The 22,142-nt window shown below is 31.0% G+C and overlaps 1 protein-coding gene across 1 annotated transcript; it reads right to left on the reverse strand.

Annotated features, from left to right (window-relative positions):
- Positions 1 to 1,465: 1,465 nt before the first annotated feature.
- On the reverse strand, positions 1,466 to 20,970 carry LOC115236920 (probable 2-oxoglutarate dehydrogenase E1 component DHKTD1 homolog, mitochondrial; the record flags this gene model as incomplete). Its single annotated transcript, XM_029809659.1, has 3 exons — positions 20,400 to 20,970; positions 19,593 to 19,882; positions 1,466 to 1,685 (listed from the first exon to the last, which is right to left on the reverse strand). Coding segments are annotated over exons 1-3 (655 nt in total), but the record flags the coding sequence as incomplete, so codon positions are not given.
- Positions 20,971 to 22,142: the final 1,172 nt, after the last annotated feature.

Here is a 22,142-nt window from a genome sequence, read left to right on the forward strand (position 1 = left end):
ATTTGTTCAGAATTATAAAAACTACAATATATTTCAGAACGGAGCAATTTGACCGGGATCACTTTTCCATAAAAAAGTTCTTTGCAATTAAAGTTGCAAAAAAGGACTATTTTTATGACCTTTGTCATATTATAACTACAATATGACGTGCTGGAGAAGTTTTATTACAATCAAAATAAAGTATGTTGTTAGGACTTTCAACCTTTAAAAGGAATTTTTGGTATCGGTTATGGTTAATAAAATATCCATAGTTAAATATGGGGTGTATTGTAGAAGTTAGCTGTGACTTAGGTCATTGATGATTTACCAAGTAGCTTTCAATTATTATTTAAACTTAAAGGCCCGGGCACATAAAAAAACTTAAGCAGTAGCGGGATTTTCTAACGTCTTAGCGACGATTATCGTTGTCGTTAGCGAGCGATAGCCTGTGAGAGTTGCGCTTTTCACCAGAATTGTCCTTGCCATTGGCTGTCGCTAGTTAACGATACGGAAAACTGTCGATAGCAAGTTACTGAATCCCGCTACAGTAAGACTTAAGATGTAAGCGAATTGACCAATCACATCGAACAGTAAGGCAGCCATAATGAAACGTAAGCAACACTGAAAATTCCGTATGGATGAAATTCTTAAAGGCCATGGCACACAAAAAAACTTAAGCAGTAAGACTTAAGACTTAAAAATTTCATCCATACAGAATTTCCAGCGTTGCTTACGTTTCAACATGGCTGCCTTACTGTTCGATCGTGATTGGTCAATTCGCTTATGTCTTAAGTCTTACTGCTTAAGTTTTTTTATATGCCATGGCCTTTAGTCTTAAATCTTATTGCTTAAGTTTTTCTATGTGCCACTGGCCTAAGAGTTTTTTAGATCACTGAATACGAATCCAATGTCAAAATTGTCAAATTCAAAATGGTGGACTCAAATATTTAGATTGCAATCTAAACATATTTTAAGTTTTGACATCTACCATATTGAGTTCACCAAATTTTGAATTTGACAATTTTCACATTGGATTCATATTCAGCGATCTAAAAAACTTTTAAGTTTAAATAAATATTATTGAAAGCTATTTGGTTAATCGTCAATGATCTAAGTCATAGCTAATTTCTGCAATACACTCCATATTTAACCATGGATATCTTATTAACCATAACCGACACCAAAAATTTCTTTTGAGGGTTGAAAGTCCTAACAACATACTTCATTTTGATTGCAATAAAACTTCTCCAGTACAAATTGTAGCTATAATATGACAAAGTTCGTGAAAATAGCCCTTTTTTGCAACTTTAATTGAAATTTCTCAAAATTCTGACGTGATGGAGCAATTTCGAAACCGGATTTGTGTTCAGTGTCCAAAAACCTAAAAGAAACGACTAGTCCCGTTCCGGTGTTTTTTTTTTGTTGAACTGTGTTATTGAATGCGATTATATTTGATTTATGTGAATGTTCTTTCTTTTTTAATTACCATAAGCACATAATTTGAACAATTCATGAAAGAAGGCCATCATACTCTCGGCTCCTTCTCCTCCATATCTCTTTAGACTAACAAATTTTGTGGCCAAAAAGTTATCAAATGCTTGACTTTTAAGCATTTCTATGGCTATTGTTTTACATGTTTCATCATCTAATGGCTCGTTCAAAGTTGTTTCCACAGTTTCAGCAAACCATTCTCTTTCTTCTTCCGTCTACTCAATCAAGACAAGATTCTATTATTAATGCTCCGGAAAAAGTCCATATATAATTAAATATAAATATAGGTAAATTTAAATAATTTAATTTATTATATTAAAGATTTTTTCGGACAGGAATTGTCCAAATAAGTGAAAATCGAACAATTATTTGTCCGATTTTCCAAAAATCAGTTCAATATCCGAATTCCCTGTATGGGAATCGTGTCAAAAATTGAACTGATAAAAATAGATATATTACAATATTATTAGCGGCATTTTGCAGACTTTATATACACTCATGACAAAAACTCGAATGCGGGTATAGATAGTGAATAACGCGCCGCATAGCGGTAAGCAACTGAGCTATACTATTTTAAATAATAGTTAATTTGCAGATTCTGTTCAGTTTTTGCTGCCAATTTGCCGTCAGATTCTGCACGCCAGATCTTGCTCAGTTTCTGCCGACAATCTAATGTCAATCATGTCAGCAAGCTTTGCTCGGTTTTTGACTTCAATTTGCTATCAAATTATGTCAGCAGATTTTGTTACATTTCTGCTGGCATTGTGGTGACATCATCGGATAAAACAGATCTTGTATCAAATTTTCATTCGTTTTGTCAACAAAATCTGTAGCAAGTTTTCATAAAATTTGTTTTTGTTAGACTTGGCTATCTAGATAGTCTTTTAATTATTTTTTTTGTACATAGGTCAAACAAGCTACAGACAAGGATTTTACAAGAGAAAGAAAACATATACATATATATTAGAGATGCAACAAATAGTATATTCGACCGAATACCGAAGACCGAATATTAGGCAAGGTCATGTGCCGAATAACCGAATATTCGGCGAATATTAGGCACGGTTTTAGCGCCAACGGCTCAACAATCCTGACACTCATTCAAGTTTCTAGGAATGTTACACAGACTTCTATATATTACTAGACTATTAACTCCCCAAATTTCTCTTATATAAAATAGCCTCAAAACCCATATAGCACAGAACATTGCAAGTTGCATTGTTGAGACATTATTGGAACATGTAATTGTAATATTTCATGAGAATGTTACAGCAACATTTCAAAAACATTACAAAAATACAAAAAAGATAATCGTTCGTTCGTTTACCGCTATGCGTTGCGTTATCTATCCCGCATTTAAGTTTTAATCACGATGGTCATATAAAGCTTGCAAAGAGCTGCTAGTAAAATTAAAGATATAATAACTATTTTTATCAGTTTAATTTGTCTGATACGATCCCAACACAGAGAATTCAGATATTATTGAACTGATTGTTCAGAAATCGGACAAATAATAAGTGTCCGAAAAAGTTAAAATTCTCCATTTATTGTCTATATAAGATGTAAAATAGAGTCTAATATTTATATAATTAAAATTTCAACTTTTATGAATTAAATTATTTAATCATTATCAATTTCTTAAAGTTGTAAATTATTTATAAAATAGTGATGTTAATTATAGAAAACAGAATTATAGATAACAGAAAATTGTTTAATAGTTTCCATTTCTATATAAAAACAAAAATTTGGTAATAATATTTTAATATGTAAAATGCTTCAAATTTAATAAATAAACATTGAGAATATATAAAAACATCCAAGAGGGACGAGAAAAAACTCGTTGTAATTCACAAAATATTTTTTTCTTATCTCTCTTGGATCGTCTTTATATATTTTCAAAGTTTATCTATTAAATTTGAAGCGTTTTGCATATTTGTAGCAATGCATTTCAATATTACAAATACATTGCACCGTAACATTACTGTAGTCTTACATTGTAATATTTCTAAGGGCGGACATTTCAACGTTGCCGCAGGCTTGCAGTAACATTGCAGAAACATGGTAAATATTTAGATTAACGTATCCACCTCCAATGACTTTGACCTTGATATATGTTGTCAAGGTCACTGTCCTGAGTAACATCCAAGAGGTTTTAGCCGTCGCTCGTTGTTCGTTAAAATGTTATTAACAAAAAAAGTTTGAGAAATATAGCAGTTATTTTAAGTATTCAAATGTGGAAATAGTACATGTATAAACAAAGAAAAGTTATTTAAAGGAGTAAATCGTTGATATATTGAAGAGTCTTTTTGTTAAAACAGAAAATAGTTGCTTCGGTCCAAAACGAAATTTGTAATTGTTCTGTTCCACATGGGTTTTCGACTTTCCACACGAAGCAAGGTCTATCCCTAGAACATATACAGGGTGTATCCTAAAAAGTGGGAAGTATTGCAATGGGGGATTCAGGACACAAAGACAAAAACTTAAATATACGGGTATAGATAGTGAATAACGCGCCGCATAGCGGTAAGCAACTGAGCTATACTATTTTAAATAATAGTTAATTTGCAGATTCTGTTCAGTTTTTGCTGCCAATTTGCCGTCAGATTCTGCACGCCAGATCTTGCTCAGTTTCTGCCGACAATCTAATGTCAGTCATGTCAGCAAGCTTTGCTCGGTTTTTGACTTCAATTTGCTATCAAATTATGTCAGCAGATTTTGTTACATTTCTGCTGGCATTGTGGTGACATCATCGGATAAAACAGATCTTGTATCAAATTTTCATTCGTTTTGTCAACAAAATCTGTAGCAAGTTTTCATAAAATTTGTTTTTGTTAGACTTGGCTATCTAGATAGTCTTTTAATTATTTTTTTTGTACATAGGTCAAACAAGCTACAGACAAGGATTTTACAAGAGAAAGAAAACATATACATATATATTAGAGATGCAACAAATAGTATATTCGACCGAATACCGAAGACCGAATATTAGGCAAGGTCATGTGCCGAATAACCGAATATTCGGCGAATATTAGGCACGGTTTTAGCGCCAACGGCTCAACAATCCTGACACTCATTCAAGTTTCTAGGAATGTTACACAGACTTCTATATATTACTAGACTATTAACTCCCCAAATTTCTCTTATATAAAATAGCCTCAAAACCCATATAGCACAGAACATTGCAATTACATTGCAGCAATGTTACAATCTTGCAAGTTGCAATATAATATTGTTGAGACATTATTGGAACATGTAATTGTAATATTTCATGAGAATGTTACAGCAACATTTCAAAAACATTACAAAAAACAGTTTTTGATAATCGTTCGTTCGTTTACCGCTATGCGTTGCGTTATCTATCCCGCATTTAAGTTTTAATCACGATAGTTATATAAAGCTTGCAAAGAGCGGCTAGTAAGATTAAAGGTATAATAACTATTTTTATCAGATTAATTTGTGTCTGATACGATCACAACACAGGAAATTCAGATATTGAATTGAGTGTTCAGAAATCGGACAAATAAGTGTCCGAAAAAGTTAAAATTATCCGTTTATTGTCTACTTAAGATGTAAAATGGAGTTCAATATTTATATAAATAAAATTTTAATTTTTATGAATTAAATTGTTTAATCATTATCAATTTCTTAAACTTGTAAATTATTTATAAAATAGCGATGTTAATTAGATAACAGGATTGTTTAATAGTTTCCATTTTTATATAAAAGCAAAAATTTGATAATAATTTTGTAATATGCAAAATGCTTTAAATTTAATAGATAAACTTTGAGAATATATAAAGATATCCAAGAGAGACGAGAAAAAACTCGTTGTAATTGCGTAAATTCATAATCTTTTTTTCTTATCTCTCTTGGATGTCTTTATATATTCTCAAAGTTTATCTATTAAATTTGAAGCGTTTTGCATATCTGTAGCAATGTATTTAAATATTACAAATTGCACCGTAACATTACTGTAGTCTTACATTGTAATATTTCTAAGGGCGGACATTTCAATGTTGCCGCAGGCTTGCAGTAACATTGCAGAAACATTTCGCAACTTCCATGCAATATTACAATGTTTCAATGTAAGGTATATGCAACGTTTCTGCAATATTTCGGTGCTGTATGGGAAAGTATGTATTAATCTCATTTTGCACATGCGCACAAACAATTTGATGGATATAGATTCCATAATCATAATATAGTTAACAGTTATTTTAACCTGAATCGGATATAAAAATTATCAAAGAATAATAATAGAAGAAATATAAAAACCCCTTTTAAATATGCTGTTGTAAAGTGCAAAAGCACCGCAGCATACAACAGAAATAAAAATAATAATAATGAAATCTCTTTCTTTAGGTAAATATTATAAAGTAAAAATATATAGTAAAATTATATATGTTGTGAGGCTGTCATATGTCTTTTGATCATTCAAAAAAATTCTATAATAAAATATTCTATAATATATTTAGTATTAAACTAATTATTGTTGAATAATTCAGATTTTCTATGAATATATCAAATTTATATTTATATTTATATTTATATTTATTTATTTTTCTTTAATCGATTTCTGTTTTTCGGGTGAGATACCAGGATACCGCTTGATCATATGTTATGTATATCAAATGTGTGTATGTGTTGTGTATGTGTGTATGAATGTGCGAATGTGTGTATCCTACTAAAAAACTTCACAAAGGTAAAAAAGGTACGTCAAGTACATAAAAAATATCTCTTGTACGCAAAAAAAAGTTAAAAAAAAAATATTTATCTCTAAAAAACAATTATTTAAAAAATTTTCCCCTAAAAAGTAAAAAACCTCTAAAAATCAAAAATCAAAACTATGAAATCATAAATATGAAATCAATAGTTAACTAGCCAAGTACTTAGAAGCAATTCAGTTTGTGAGGATTTGTAATTTGAAATAGTATTTGTTATAAAATTAATCTTGCACTTATAGATATATTGTAGATTCTCTCGAGAAAATTAATAGATCAGAAACGAAAAGGATTAAAATTTAAGTGACATACAAATACTTGGCATGCCCGATCTGAAATAAAAATTTGCAAAAGATTGTCAGAAATCATTATCAATATATTAATAAAAATATATGACTTATAATGTGACCCGGGCACGCCAAGTTGTTGTTTGTCACTTCAATCTTAATCCTTTTCGTCCTGGGCTTATCTGGTAAAGCTTATGATTAATTTCATAACAAGTCGATCAGTTTGGCACCGGGCACTTTTAAATTCGAAATTGGTGATCAATGTAATCGACGTTATTACAGTAAGGGTTAAGTAATTTTATGATTTACTATGTAATAAAATCCGCAATGTAATAATGCTATTTTATATATTATACAAAATATTTATTTGGAACATAATAGTGTGTAATTTATTAATAAAAATAAAATGCATTTTAATTTTCATGAGAAAATCTACAATATATATATAAGTGCAAGATTAATTTTATAACAAATACTATTTCAATTTACAAATTCTCACAAACTGAATTGCTTCTAAGTACTTGGCCAGTTAACTATTGATTTCATATTTAGTTTTGATTTTTTATTTTTAGAGGTTTTTTATTTTTTACGGGAAAATTTTTTAAATAATTATTTTTCAGAGGTAAATATTTTTTTTAACTTTTTGTTGCATATAAGAGATATTTTTTATGTACATGGCGTACTTTTTTATCTTTGTGACGTTTTTTAGTAGGATATCACTGCTTTTTGTAAAATCTTAATTGTAAGACAGCGAGTCAATTTGGAGTTTGTCAGGAGAATGGCTTTCGGAAAAGGAATCGTTTAAAACAGAGGAATAATGCGTACAGGAGCAATGTTGTATATTTTAGAACAGAACGCGATAAATCGTTAATGCACAATGTTAGTTAACACAAACACTTAAACGAACGCGTATAATTGGTCAGAGCAAATAATCGAACACACAAACTATCAAACAATAACTCGAGAAACGGAGGCAGCAAAGCAATAAGAGCTTTAACGCTGGAAACCGACGAGACGTCCGTACTGTAACGCGTATTCGTGCAAAAGACGCCCGGTCAGCCACAGATTCATGCAACAGCCCTCGTTATCCGGGAAACGTACATTTGTTGTCTAACAAGGCTCGTTGTTAGGGAAACGTTTACACATTGTTTATAACATGTTATTAAGTTGCTAATTACTAAGCATTCAAATTATGGCGCCCTATTATTATGCGCATGCGGGAGCGCTGCTAGCGCGACCGCTAATTAATCGATTGTAACGCCATCAACAGCCAATTTCTTACATAATATTTAAATTTTTTTTGCAAAATACGAAGTATTACATTATATACATGAATGTGGTTTTCTTTTTAAAGATTTATTCAATAGAAAGGAAATTCTTTTTTAGAAGGAATTATACATAGTATAAATAGTATATATTTACAAAGCTTATACCATATTGAATTTCAGCGGACATAATCACAACGTGTTTTAATGCTCAAACTCTTATTGTCAATCACTTAATGGATTTTAAAACACGATATAATTTTAATAAGATATAATTTTATTTTTATAGATATAATTTTAATACAGAAGTTAAACTGTATAGATATTTTATAGATATAATTTTCATACAGAAATTAAACTATAAAAACTACATAATCAATAATAATAATATAAATTGTGTAAGTGAATAAATATCAAAATATAGAAAGCAATAGAAAGATAATTCTTTTACGAAGCGGATGGACTTGTCTCATATTCATATACAATATTTAATATGTACATGAAACAAGTTCATTATTCTATTGAATAAACGCATACATATACGCATACATATAAACGCAAACAGTATATAATTCCTTCTAAAATGTATTCTAATAAATAATATAAACAAAAGAGACCAAATATTTTTTTGCATTTATTGATTTATTAAATATGCTTATATATCGCGAAATAGTGCAATAAAAAAAGAAAAGTGATAAAGTAATTAAAGGTTATTAAGAGTATCGCGGAATAGTGCAAGAAAGAGAAGTGATTTCTTCTAATCGATGTCATATTGAGCAAAGTTAGATTATATTAGCGAAACTGAGCGAATGTTTACACTTGAGTGAATCAGTGCATTATCAATTATCATATTTATGATAAATACATTGTTGAAAAATGATTCTGGAAGCATCGAAGGAATATTTAGAGATTTTGACTGGCCATGTTTTCGATAACGATAAACTGGTAATTATATGCGCGAACGCGTATTCATGTACAATGTTTATTTATATTTTATATACATATAAATGTATTTAATACATAAATAATATTTTTAAGTTAACTTACAAATGGCTAAGCAATGCGTTTATGTTAATGTAGCAAAATAAATCTTGTGGGAATTTTACCAAAAATATCATAAAACAACATTGAAAACACATTTTTATTAATTGACTTCATATAGAATAATGAAATGATAAAATTACATCAAAGCACTTCTATAGTGTCCACGAACATTTTGTGTATTTGGAATTACTCGCAACTCTTAGTTCTGGAAAAGTGAATGTTTATTTATATTTTATATATAAATGTAATTAATGCGTGATTAATATTTTTAGGTCACTTACAAATGCCCAGATAGCCAAGAATGTTAAAATCACGTTTTGCCAAAGCTTTGCGACAAGGTGTGCTAGACACACCTTGTCATAATTTTGCTGTAAAGGCATGCTCGGGTTTGCTGCAAACTTTGCGCAAAGTTTGTAAGGACAAGATTTAGTCTATTAACCTTTTTTTGACATAATGATTGAACTTATTTTTTTAAAGCAATGAGAAATGTGAACATGGAAATTGATGGTTTATACGGATAGAGAGCTGCCTTTTGCAATATAATGTTATCGGAGAGCATTAGAATATTTGTCAGCGACAAAAAGTAATTCAAATTTGAATCAAAATGAGGAGGAAGAATCAGTTAATGATGCTGATTTGCAGATTTTATTACAGAATCATATAAAAGTTTATATTAATTTGGCTGCTGCATTGATTAAAACAGAAGCCTACGATGCAGCTTTAAAAAATATGAAACATGTTTCGAGGTGTTAACTACAAAATATTAAAGCACTACTTGGGAAAGGTATTGCAGAAATCCTAATCTTCTTTTCATTTACTATGTTGTCCCTCTAGCCGCTAAGGAAGAGGTCTTTAGGGATTTATACGCCCAAAGGATTAGGATCCACGCTCGAAATAAGACACTCCCGAACGTTAGGTATAAATTGATATATTTCACAGATTCTTTCGTACACTTTCACTTAATCGCGATTATAATAGTCGGGCGCGATACGTACGGTATATCGATACTGTTGACATGAGCAAGCGAGTAGCGAGCGTCAGTGCATCTCGCGCTTATTATATATCTTAATCAATTAGGTCGTTGATTAGGGAGGAGTGTGGTGTCCCTGACCGGAGCATGTCTCGTGCTCCGCTCGTCAGCTGTCTCGTCAGCTGCTTACTCAGCTTCCGAGAACTTGACCGTGACTTCCTTCTCTTTAGTCACGTATCTTACTTTTATTTTATTAATAATCTTTTATTACTTTACTCTTTCTTAATTATCTTTCCTTGATCTCTTTCCTAATTTTAATGCATTGCTTTACTCAGCTCTTTCTTAATCTTTTCTGTTTTATTTTATTGTTTTATCTTTTAATATATTGAGAAATTGGTCGGGTTACGACACTATATTTAATCATTTTCTAAAATAAGTTTTATATATTTTTGATTTATATTTTAGATATGGAAAATTCAAATATGTGTATATATATATATTGTGCGTATGTAGGAACAATACAAATATGTGTGTATATATATTGTGCATATCGTAAGAACAATATTGAGACACAAAGAAAAATATGCAAAAGCTTATGCAATCTCTATAAAATTCTCTATAATATAAGTTCTCTATAATATAAGTTCTCTATAATAATATCTCAATAAAATTGCTAAAGATGCAGAAAAAGAAAAGCAACTATATCCTTTACTTAATTATTTACTTTTATCATCTACTTTTATATCCTTTGACAGATTTTTAGTATCTTCAATTACATCTAACATTTTACGATATAGATGCTTTTCTTTTTTCTGCATTTTTAGTAATTTTATCTTTTAAGATCATTAATCCTGTAGTAAATATCTTCATTTCTGGATTTAATTTTTGAATTTCAGTGGAGAGAGAGAGAGAGAGAGAGATTCCATAAACTTTTACATATTCTCCTTTGCGTCTTAATATTGTTTCTACGATGTGCACAATATATATACACACATATTTGTATTGTTCCTACAATACGCACAATATATATACACACATATTTGAATTTTCCATATATAAAATATAAATCAAGAATATACAACTTATTAAAAAAAAGATTAAATATAGTAAATAAGAAGAAAATTAGGATTTTTGCAATACCTATCCTAAATAGTGCTTTAACAGTGTGTAGTTGGCACCTCGAAACATGTTTCACATTTTCTAAAGCTGCATCGTAGTATCTTCTGTTTTAATCAATGCAGCTGCCAAATTATTATAAACTTTTATACGATCCTCTAATAAAATCTAAAATTCAGCATCATTAACCGATTCTTCCTCCTTATTTTGATTCAAATTTGAATTACATTTGTCGATGACAGATATTCTAATATTCTTCGATAACATTATATTGCAAAAGGCAACTCCATCTGAATAAACCATCAATTTCCATGTTCACATTTCTCATTGCTTTAATAAAATAAGTTTAAACATTGTTAACACATGCCAAAAAAAATTAAATAGACTAAACCTTGTCCTTAAAGTATTTAGACGAAGAAAATAAATAACCTTTATTATATAATTTATAAACAAAATTATTACCATATTTCTCTTCTTTGATTAATGCTTTCTATTTCAGGTTCTAACTCTGATGCTTTCATTTTAATTGAATATGTAATATTTTTGATACAATGGTAAATATAGCGACTAGGGGACCCAGCCCCAATGACCATGACCTTGACATATGTTGTCAAGGACATGAGTAACTTTTTCTTCTAATTTAATCGTCGCTCGTTGCTTATTAAAAAGTTATTAACAAAAAATTTTGAAATATACCAAAGTACATGCACGGACAGGAAGACATTGGTAGTACATACGATTCTAAGCTACACATGAAAGATACTCGCGACAGTGATCTTCACAACATATGTCAAGGTCAAGGTCATTGGGGCTGGGTCCCCTATTCGCTATATTTACCTCTAAAAATATTAATTACACATTAATTACATTTATATTTACAATGTAAATAAACATTCACACATTTCCAGAACCAAAAGTTGCGAGTAATTCCACATCCGCAAAATGTTTGTGGACATTACCCACACGGAACATGACATCCATTAGACGTCCATATAACCTCCATAACTCCATGCGACATCTATCTCCACAGTGAATATTGTATAGATTTCTAATAGAAATCCATATTATCTCCATGGTAGATGTCGTATATAAATCCATCATGGATGTCCATTAGACATCTGTTATGGATGTATGATAGATTTATACAAGTATGTTTCTAATAAAACAAAATTTAATTTTTATTTAAGTATTATTTAAAATTCTCAGCTAATGTTTTGAGAGTATACTTAAAAATGTGTAATATTATATATTCTATTTTTAATTTATATACAATTTAAATTTTTATTAAAATTTTTTACTAAACTAAAATATAATTAACAAAATTTTAATGCAAAATAAAGAATTTTTTTTCATACCAAATTTTTTAAACAGTCCATATGATATATATAATGATAACATGACATATATAATGTCATCAATTTATTATTAAACAAAGAAAATTCTTAATTTATAGATTAAAATTAGAGATAACTGTAATTATTCATATTATATTCCTCACAGCACATCAACATCCCAATGAAATTACACCTTAAATTGTAATATGGTACAACATTCTACGGAAATTAATAAACCTGCCATTAACTTTTAGTAACTTGAAAATTCGTCTAAATTTATTCCATCAATATCCCAGGGACCTTGCGCGTAATGTTTTATTAATATTCATACAACATGCCAGAAAAAAAACTTAATCTCCTAATATTATTTTTAATAAGGAACCCTTGCAAAAAAAAAATTTTATTGCCAAAAATCGATTAAACACTATCGGTTTTCAACAGCTTTCAATCTTTTTTCATCAATCATTAAATAGTTCAAACTCGTTTTTTTCTTTAATATGGAATTCCGCAAAAAATCCATAAAATTAAAACAAAACGAGCTCCTTACTATTATTTCTGAGAATATAAGATATGTATATATATATACATATTTTATTTTTATTTTATTTTACATCTTAAATAGATAATAAAAGCCAATTAATAAAAATGTGTATTCAATGTTGTCGTTTCTATATGATATTTTTGATAGAATTTTGACCTGATTTATTTTGCTACATTAACATAAACTCATTGCATAGCCATTTGTAAGTTAACCTATATATATACATGAATACGCGTTCACACGTGTATTTACCAGCTTATCGAAAATATGGCCAGTCAAAATCTCTAGATATTTCTTCAATGCCTCCGTAATCACTTTCCAACAATCTATTTATCACAAATATGTTAATTGATAATGCACAGATTCAAGCATTGCGTAAAGCATTTATTCAATTTCGCTAATATAACCTAACTTTGCTCGATACGATATTAAAAGAAATCACTTCTCTTCCTTGCACTATTTCGTGTTAATAATTTCTTTTCACTTTATCACTTTTCTTCCTTGTGTCCTTCACAGCACATCAACATCCCAATAAGGTTCCAGTCATCTTAAATTGTAAGGTAGTAACATTCCACGGAGATTAATAAACCTGCCATTAACCTCCCAGCAACATGAAAATGTTCGCCCAAATTCATCTCATTAACATCCCAAAGACCTTGCGCGTAACGTTGTATTAATATTCATACAACATGCCAGAAACTTTCTAATATCATTTTCAATAAAGAACCCTTGCTAAAATATATTATATTGACAAAAATCGATTAAATACTATTGATTTTCAATAGCTTTCAATTGTCGTTTTTTCACCAATAATAATTTAATAGTTCAAACTTTCTTTTTCTTTAATATGGAATCTCGCAAAAAATTGCAAACGAACTAGCGGCTCAATACTATTTTTTTGTAAAGTTTTTGGAATGTTTCGCGCAATAACATTTCTTATGAAATATTAAATAAATAATAATTTTGGATATATGAAAACGTGCACATCAAATATTCGATTATTAATATTAAACAATATTTTATACTTTTGTAATATTTTCAGCATATGCGAAAAGTGAAATTATTGCGCGTAAGGTTGCTAAACTATTAAAATAAGATTCCATTAATCTTCCAACAATATTATAAAGTAAGGTTTTATTGTAAGATTAGTGGTATGTACCAGTAACATGTTAAAATGTGTAAGTTTGTAATCTCCCTATAATCTTACTGCAATGTTCGGTGCTGTGAGGGGTTGCACTATTCCGTGATATTCTCATAACCGTTAATCACTTTATCACTTTTTTTCTTGTTGCATTATACTCCGCGCGTGCTCTTATAAAATATAAACATCTCACGTATGTACATATACGCATCTACATATGATCTTGTCTCTTAAAGCGTTTTGCACATTCAAGCGAATAATCGTTCATGAGCGATGTGAACACCGCTTGAGGGACAAAATCGCTTTGCGTGTGTGCGTGCGAGCATACGTACGTGAGTTGTCTGAAATCTGAAACTGAAAGAAAATATCACAATTTTGGCATACGATTATCATTCCTTAGGATTGACTGCACCAATCTTATTCAAACTGATTGCAATCGAAAGCTTGCATCCACATTGTATAAGAAAAGTGCCGTTAGATTTTTGATTGCAGTTTTAGTTCCAGAAGTATTTTAATCGAAAGTTTATTAGACGTAAAACTCTGGATAAGCTACTTGGTAGCGCCACGGCCTCTGTACATAAGCAAAACTGTTGACAAGCCGGAAAAAATTTTTTTATATACTTGGCGTCGCTTGTCGCTTGATATAGCGCATGCATCATCAAGGAGCATGCGCAAAAAGGGTTATCTTATGTCCTATTTCGTACATAAGAAATGGAGACGCCTTATACATAAGAAGTTAGCAGTCTAGTAATATATAGAAGTCTGTGGAATGTTACGATGAAGTGGCGGCAAAACAAAAAAGTTTTGATGATACTGGTACTACAAGCTTAATTTCAACAGAATTCGATGCGTATTTGAAAATTGGACGTATATTACGATGTGACAATCCCTACACAAGATGGACAGCAAATAGAAATCTATTCCCACATTATTTAGCAAAGTTTGCTGCGATTTACCTCTCTGCCCATGGGAACAGTGTTTATTCAGAACAACTTTTCTTGACTTTTCTCAGAAGCAGGTAATATGTATGAAGAAAAAAGAAATAGGATAGATGTTCCAATTACTGTCAGTGTCCCTATAACTGCCGTTTTATATATTTTACTTGAAAAAAATTAATTTATAAACAAACATGTTCAAAAAAAAATTTATTATTAAATCAATACTTTAATTTATATAAAAACAAAAAAATGACACGTATTTGTTTTTACTTAGTATTTAAAAATTAAAGTTAAAAACTGAACATTAAGTTTGAGTATCAAAAGTGCGACTACGTAAATAAAAGATGATGCAAAAGTTGTACTAAAGAAAGAGCAATAATTTTATTATATAACCTACATTGATTATATAAAATGAATTGTTCGGAACGCTCTCTATGTATACTTAAGACGGTTCACCTAGTGGATCGTAGAGCCGCCGCACGGCGCGACGATCGCGAGAACTAAAAGGATCCAGGGAGACGGCGCGAAAATACAGACAGTCTTAGAACCAAGATGGCTACAGAAGGCATTTTTGCCGCGTACACGCTCGAGTTATTGTTAGTGTGATAAGAAGGCCGGTGCTCGCACCTCACCTCCAGGACTGCGATAATTGTATCCCACCGAGTCGAAGTTTGTAATAAAACATACAAAAACCAAGAGGAACACTCATTTTCTCGGCCACGCCTTCGCGACGCACTCTTACCGCGGGACCGCGTGGGGGGCACATGCCTCAAGATACCCAAGGTATCGAACATGAATTAATGAGCTATATAAGAATCATTTTAATGAATTAAAGTGTGAAATAAGTGATATTTTATGTTAAATTATTATAATTAACGCTCACAGCAATAGGGACAATATTTTCTGGTTTGTCCGTCGGAATGCCGTCAGTATTCGGGGCAGGAAACACGTCACAAGTACGCATAACTGACATTCATCTACAGACTACTTTAACCTCTTTTCGGGCGCAGCGAGACTGGCAGTGATCTGGTCACAGTCAAAGGGACTGGCAATTATCGGGTGTCAGACATACGGACAACATTTTTTTTTAATGACAGTCATAGGGACATCGCAGATTTCTATAGATTTTTATTTATTATTAATTTGAGTATTTATATGTAATGCCCAGATAGCCAAGTTTGCCCGATCACGTATTGCAAATTATGCATTATATATTATATTGTTAGAATTCTGGCAGCAGCCGCGCATGATTTGCCATTTTAATTAGTGCCGGCGAAAATGTAACAGAAGACAAACAATCTCTGCATCATTATATGCTACAAAAAATGCTGCAAAATTTAAGCAGAAGTTTTTGGCATAAAAACAGTAGATTTAAAGCATTGCGTGTTGGGACAATATGTACACAGAAGCTAAATAAAAACTGAACTTATGACACAACATGCTATATCGGCAGAATATCGTTAGAAATCGAGTTTATCTGCAAACATGGCGTAACGGCAGAAATGCTGCAAAAATTAAGCATGCGCTGCCATTTCAAAAGATAACAGCAAAAACACAGCAGAAACACAGCATGATCTGTTGTCATAAAATAATGGTAGAATCACAGCAATATTAAGATATGCTGTATCAAGTTACAGTTCTTTCATTTACCGCTATATGACGTATCTATCTCGTAATCAAGTTTCTGTTATAGGCAAATATAAAGATCGCAAAGCGCGGTTAACAAGATTAAAAATATGTAATGGCTTCTGCACACAGGACGCGGTGACACGGCAAGCGTTGCTATGTCCTGTGTCCTGTATACAGGAGTTATAATATCTATTTTTATCAGCTTAATTTCTGAATTCTAACAAAGGACTCAGAATATTAAACTAAAATTTTGGAAACCGAGTGGATAATTAGAAAATTTATTGACTTCTTGAAACAAAATAAAGAGTTTATTTATAACTATGCAATATTCAGATTTTATTGTATCTATATTAGTAATTATGCTTTGCAGGCGTGTTTTATCTTTACTGTGTTTTCGTCGTCACATTGTGACAGCAGGCAATGCTCGACTTTTGCTGCGTTTCTGCCGTCACATTGTAACGGCAGACCATGCTTGATTTCTGCCGTCAGATCTTATATGGCAGACTTCGCTCGATATTTGTTACATATCTGCTGTCACGACGTAATAGCAAATAATACTCGATTTCTGCCCTATTTTCTCTGTTATATTATATCGGCAAGCCGTGCTGCCAGAAATTAAGCTTAAAGAGGACGCAGCAGAACGGAATCTGCTGCGAAGTCATGATTGAATTTACTGGCATACTGCTGGCATACTGCTAGCATTTTGCTATCTGGGATGCATAATAATTTTTGTTATAATAGTAAAGATATTATGTAACATTATGATTCAAAGTGAGGTGTACATTATTGTTACATAATGTTTTTATTTAGTACACACTAATAATTTTAAAATTAATCATTGTAATTAAAATTAAAAAGCGGCAAATTGTGATACAAAAAAAAAGTTTTTCCGCATTGGAAGAAAACAGTCTATTTCTTTTATCTTCATACTGCTTTCGAGAAAAGTCGTTCTTAATAAACATTGCTCCCGGGGGCAGAGAGGTAAATCGCAGCAAACTATGCTAAATAATGTGGAAATATATTTCTATTTGCTGCCTACCATTTGTAGAGATTGTTATAATATACATCCAATTTTCAAATACGCATCGAATTCTGTTGAAATTAAGCTTGTAGTACCAGTATCATCAAAACTTTTTTGTTTTGCCCTCATTTCATCATAACAGAAACTTGAATAAGTGTCAGGATTGTTGAGTCGTTGGCGCGTAGACCGTGCCTAATATTCGCCGAATATTCGGTTATTCGGCACATGACTTTGCCTAATATTCGATATTTGGTATTCGGTCGAATATACTATTCGTTGCATCTCTAATATACATTTATACAGGGTGTATCATTCTAAGTGATGCAGCTGAATATCTCTTAAAGTAAAAGAGATTGGAAAAAATGTTTCAGACAAAAGTTGCATAATTTCGAGGGGACCACATGATAAAAATATGGACTTGATCTTGAGTGACCTTTTCAATGTGAGGTCAATGTGATCGATGTTTTCTTAAATGGAACCCTCCATCCCAACAAAATTTCCCTGTGCGTCGGCGACGATCTTCAAAATAGGGGTAAGTTTGGATATCTCGGCGCCTATTGGTCGAATCTTTTTCCTTTTTTTTAATTTTGTAGGAAAAAATATTTGCTACAACTTTTGTTTGAAAATTTTTTTAATAGCTGTCAAGGAAAGAAAGTTACAACCAAAAAAATGCCGTCAATTTGGGGTTAAACATTTTTATTGACAATGTGCAGTGTTCGTACGCTTTCATTTATAAAAAAGTAAAGATGCAAAATTCTTCGTAATACTTGTGGCTAATTGCATCAGGTATATCTCATTTATATTAGAGAGAACTAAAACATTACAAAAGTAATTTATGCTACGTGTAAAAACAGAATAAAGCATCGCAATACATATATTGATAAGAAAGAGATGTATGTATTCTATATGTTTATTATATGATATGTGTGTGTGTGTATTCTATAGATTCAACTATCCAGAAATATCAGGAAGAATTTTGCAGCTTTACTTTTTTATAAATGAAAGAGTGCTACGCTATATAATGTTGCACTCTGGAAAATTTAACGTCAAATACCTATCAAAAACCAGTATGGATAACTGTGAACAGTAATATAGGCATACGCACACAAGAATCTAGTATAACGTGCACTTGGCGCTTTTTTTCACTTTTTTTTAAAAAAGGTAATTTTTTAGCAGTTATAAAAGTATTACTGTAAGATTATTGAAACTAAATATTTTACTTTTTTATTTTTTATTTTTATATTTTATTTTTTATATCAAAATATGTCAGATTAAGATATAAAATAACTGAAAAAGTATTTAATGAAAAAATACTTTATTATAGTCAAGAGATATTCAGCTGCATCACTTATACTAATACACCCTATATATATACAGGGTGTTCGGTAATAGACAGATCATCTCTCGTGTGCAGTTAGAGCGCGTCAAACCAAATAGAAAACTCCTGTACTATTTTGCGATCTTCGCAATTAATGAAATATTAATTAAAAAAGATCGGCCAATCCGCTCGAGTAGAAGCGCGTGACGAAGCAGGGGAAGGGGCGTTTTTCAATGGACAATGGCTATGTATGAGCAGCGGAACTCCAGCGTTACGTGCCGCTCGTACATAGCCATTGTTCTTTAAAGAACTCCACTCCCTCTGCTTCGTCACGGGCTTCTACTCGGGCGGATTGGCCGATCTTTTTTAATTAATATTTCATTAATTATTGCGATCGCAAAATAGTACAGGAGTTTTCTATTTGGTTTGACGCGCTCTAACTGCACACGAGAGATGATCTGTCTATTACCGAACACCCTTTTTTTTTTTAAAAAGTGAAAAAAAGCGCCAAGTGCACGTGCATAAGTGTCTTTTGCTCTAAAAAAACTCTTATACAAAATAATGTTATTTCAATTTATTATGAAAAAGGTACAAGGCTTTTCTACTCGGTTTAACCCACTCTACCTGCACACGAGAGGTGATCCGTCTATTACCGGATACCCTGTATATTACAGCAGATAACAAAAAGTCATTTTTTAACCGAATTTAAGTACATTTAACTTCATCACAATTTTTAAAAGACAATATTTCAAAATTTTTGCACATAACAGTAAAATTTTATAAAATTTGAAAATTACCTCAAGATAGCTAAATTCAGTTCCGACAGTACCACAATAGGTAGCGTTTAAAAATCGAATGGCTTCCTCTATTGATCCTTCGTTTTGTTGTGTAAATAAGATTCCTCGGAAATAGACCTTATCCATTAAATTTAGTTTGAAGTTTTCTGGTTGCAACTCAGGCAATAACAATGACTTGTTCATTGAAATTGGATTTATATCGGCTTGTTTATGTCCATGAATCCTATATGCGCTGACTAGTCTATAAAAATTGCTCTGTTTTGCTCGTTTATCTAGATATTCCTTTGATACTGAAAAAAATTCAAATGGCAATCATATTATGAATTTTATATAAACAAATAGCCAAACAAAAAGTTGTAAATTTCTATCATATGTAAATATTACTCACTATTAGTCTTTTTGTATTATTATTGATTTTTAGAATATGTATTTATATATAATAATACATCTTTAGTTACACCGCAGTATAAATGTATTTTACGAATATATCGCTAAATAAATATATAACGACAAAACATTATGTTTCATTCACCACGAATGCATTTCTAAAATAAGAAGAATTTAAAATGCCATATTTAGAATGTCATAACAGCTGTGCACGAAAATTTGTATACATTCCATTTTATGACCTATTGGATGTATGAATATTAGTTTAATTTGACTTTCTTATTTTTATTCTTGTTTAATCTTAAGCTTATTTTCTTTACTATCGTGATTGAGTTGGGCAGATAGATATATATAGCGTAAATATTTAATAATGAGACAAATCCCATGTTATTTTTGATATTCTAATAAGAAGATGAATACCTTTAAAATGCCTCCGTTGACTCGGTTTATATCCATAAACATCGTTTTCGTTATGATATAACTTAAAACTGATATAATAGCTTGGCCATTTCAATTGAAAACGCAAGTTTTGTTTTTTCAGCATAAATCTTTCGATCGCGTACATTTTTAACACAGATTCACCACAATAATCGTTGGTTAGACTGCAAACGTGAAAGGTTTACGCCCGATTTAATGACTCGCATAAGATTAGATTTCTCCCTTCCTCTTATGTTACTGTGCATCATACTATCTTAGTTTATTGCGTTTCTTATCTGTTTACGCCTTCTATCTATTCAGTTACTGATTATTTTGTTTTGGAAGATATATAGAACTTATTCCTGCCTATATGTATTAGCTTTTTTATTTCTTCGTTTTGTTGCAAATAAATATTAACATCTCAATAAACAAAATCCGCAATATGCTAGCAGATTGACAACAAATTTACTCAAACGTTGCTAGCAAATTAGCATCAACTATGGTCGCATTAGGGGAAGAGGAGCTTGTGATTTTCCGCCAGAACTTACAGAACTTGATAGTAAACTGACGTCAAAAACCGAACAAAATTTATACGTGCGCGCAATCTGTAGCGGAATTCAGTAACTTGTTATCGACAGTTTTCGGTATCGTTAACTAGCGACAGCCAATGGCAAGGACAATTCCGGTAAAAAGCGCAATTCTAGGCTATCGCTCGCTAACGACAACGATAATCGTCGCTAAGATGTTTAGAGAATCCTGCTACTGATGACAGATTGGCAATAGAAACCGAGCAAGAGCTATAAATCCTGCTGGATTTTTGCCGCCAATCTGCTGTCAAATTATCAGCAAATTTTGTTATAGTTCTGCTGACAGTTTATCGATATAATCGAAATCAGACTCTGTACTAAATTTGTATCCTTTTTGCCGACAAAAATTTTATGACAGACACTAAGGGCCGTGGCACATATATATAGAAAAACATAAGCAGTAAGACTTAAACAGTAAGCGAATTGACCAATCACGGTCGAACAGTAAGGCAGCCATATTGAAACGTAAGCAATGCTGAAAATTCCGTATGGATGAAATTCTTAAGTCTTAAGTCTTACTGCTTAAGTTTTTCTATGTGCCATGGCCCTTAGCAAAATCTGTTGATCAACAGACTTGGTCAATTGGGATATTGAATATCCATTGCGCTTTTTGCATGTATAAAACAATGCTAAAATCAAAACTTTCTACTTTTGTTTTATATGGTCACCGTGAAGTACATATATTACATATTGAATAGATATCGCTGCAATTTGTATGCACATCATATAGGTACAATCATTTATTGATGCAGGATAATACAAAAGGGAGTTTATCAAAACCGACGTATTTTACTAAAACATATATTATCGAACAAGTAATTGTATAAAAAATAACTTATTTATATCGCAAAAAATAATTATTAATGTTGCCAAAAAAAATTTATATGATTTCTCGCTTCTGATATCATAATTCAATATGGCTGCAGAGAAAACACAAGAGAGTCTTATACACAGAGTACTATATATTAGTAAATTGCTAACTCCCTTATAAACTGTACCGAAAAATTGACCCCGAAAATAAATAATTATTATAATATAAAAATTAAGTAATTAAAAAAACAATTAAATAAAATAATAAAATAAAAACAATAAAAAAAAATTAATGAAATTTGGAAATAAATAAAACAAAAAATTATATAATTAAAAAGTTAAATAACAA

This window comes from Formica exsecta, unplaced genomic scaffold, assembly GCF_003651465.1.
Source record: "Formica exsecta isolate Colony F162 unplaced genomic scaffold, ASM365146v1 scaffold264, whole genome shotgun sequence".
Lineage (NCBI taxonomy): Eukaryota > Metazoa > Arthropoda > Insecta > Hymenoptera > Formicidae > Formica > Formica exsecta.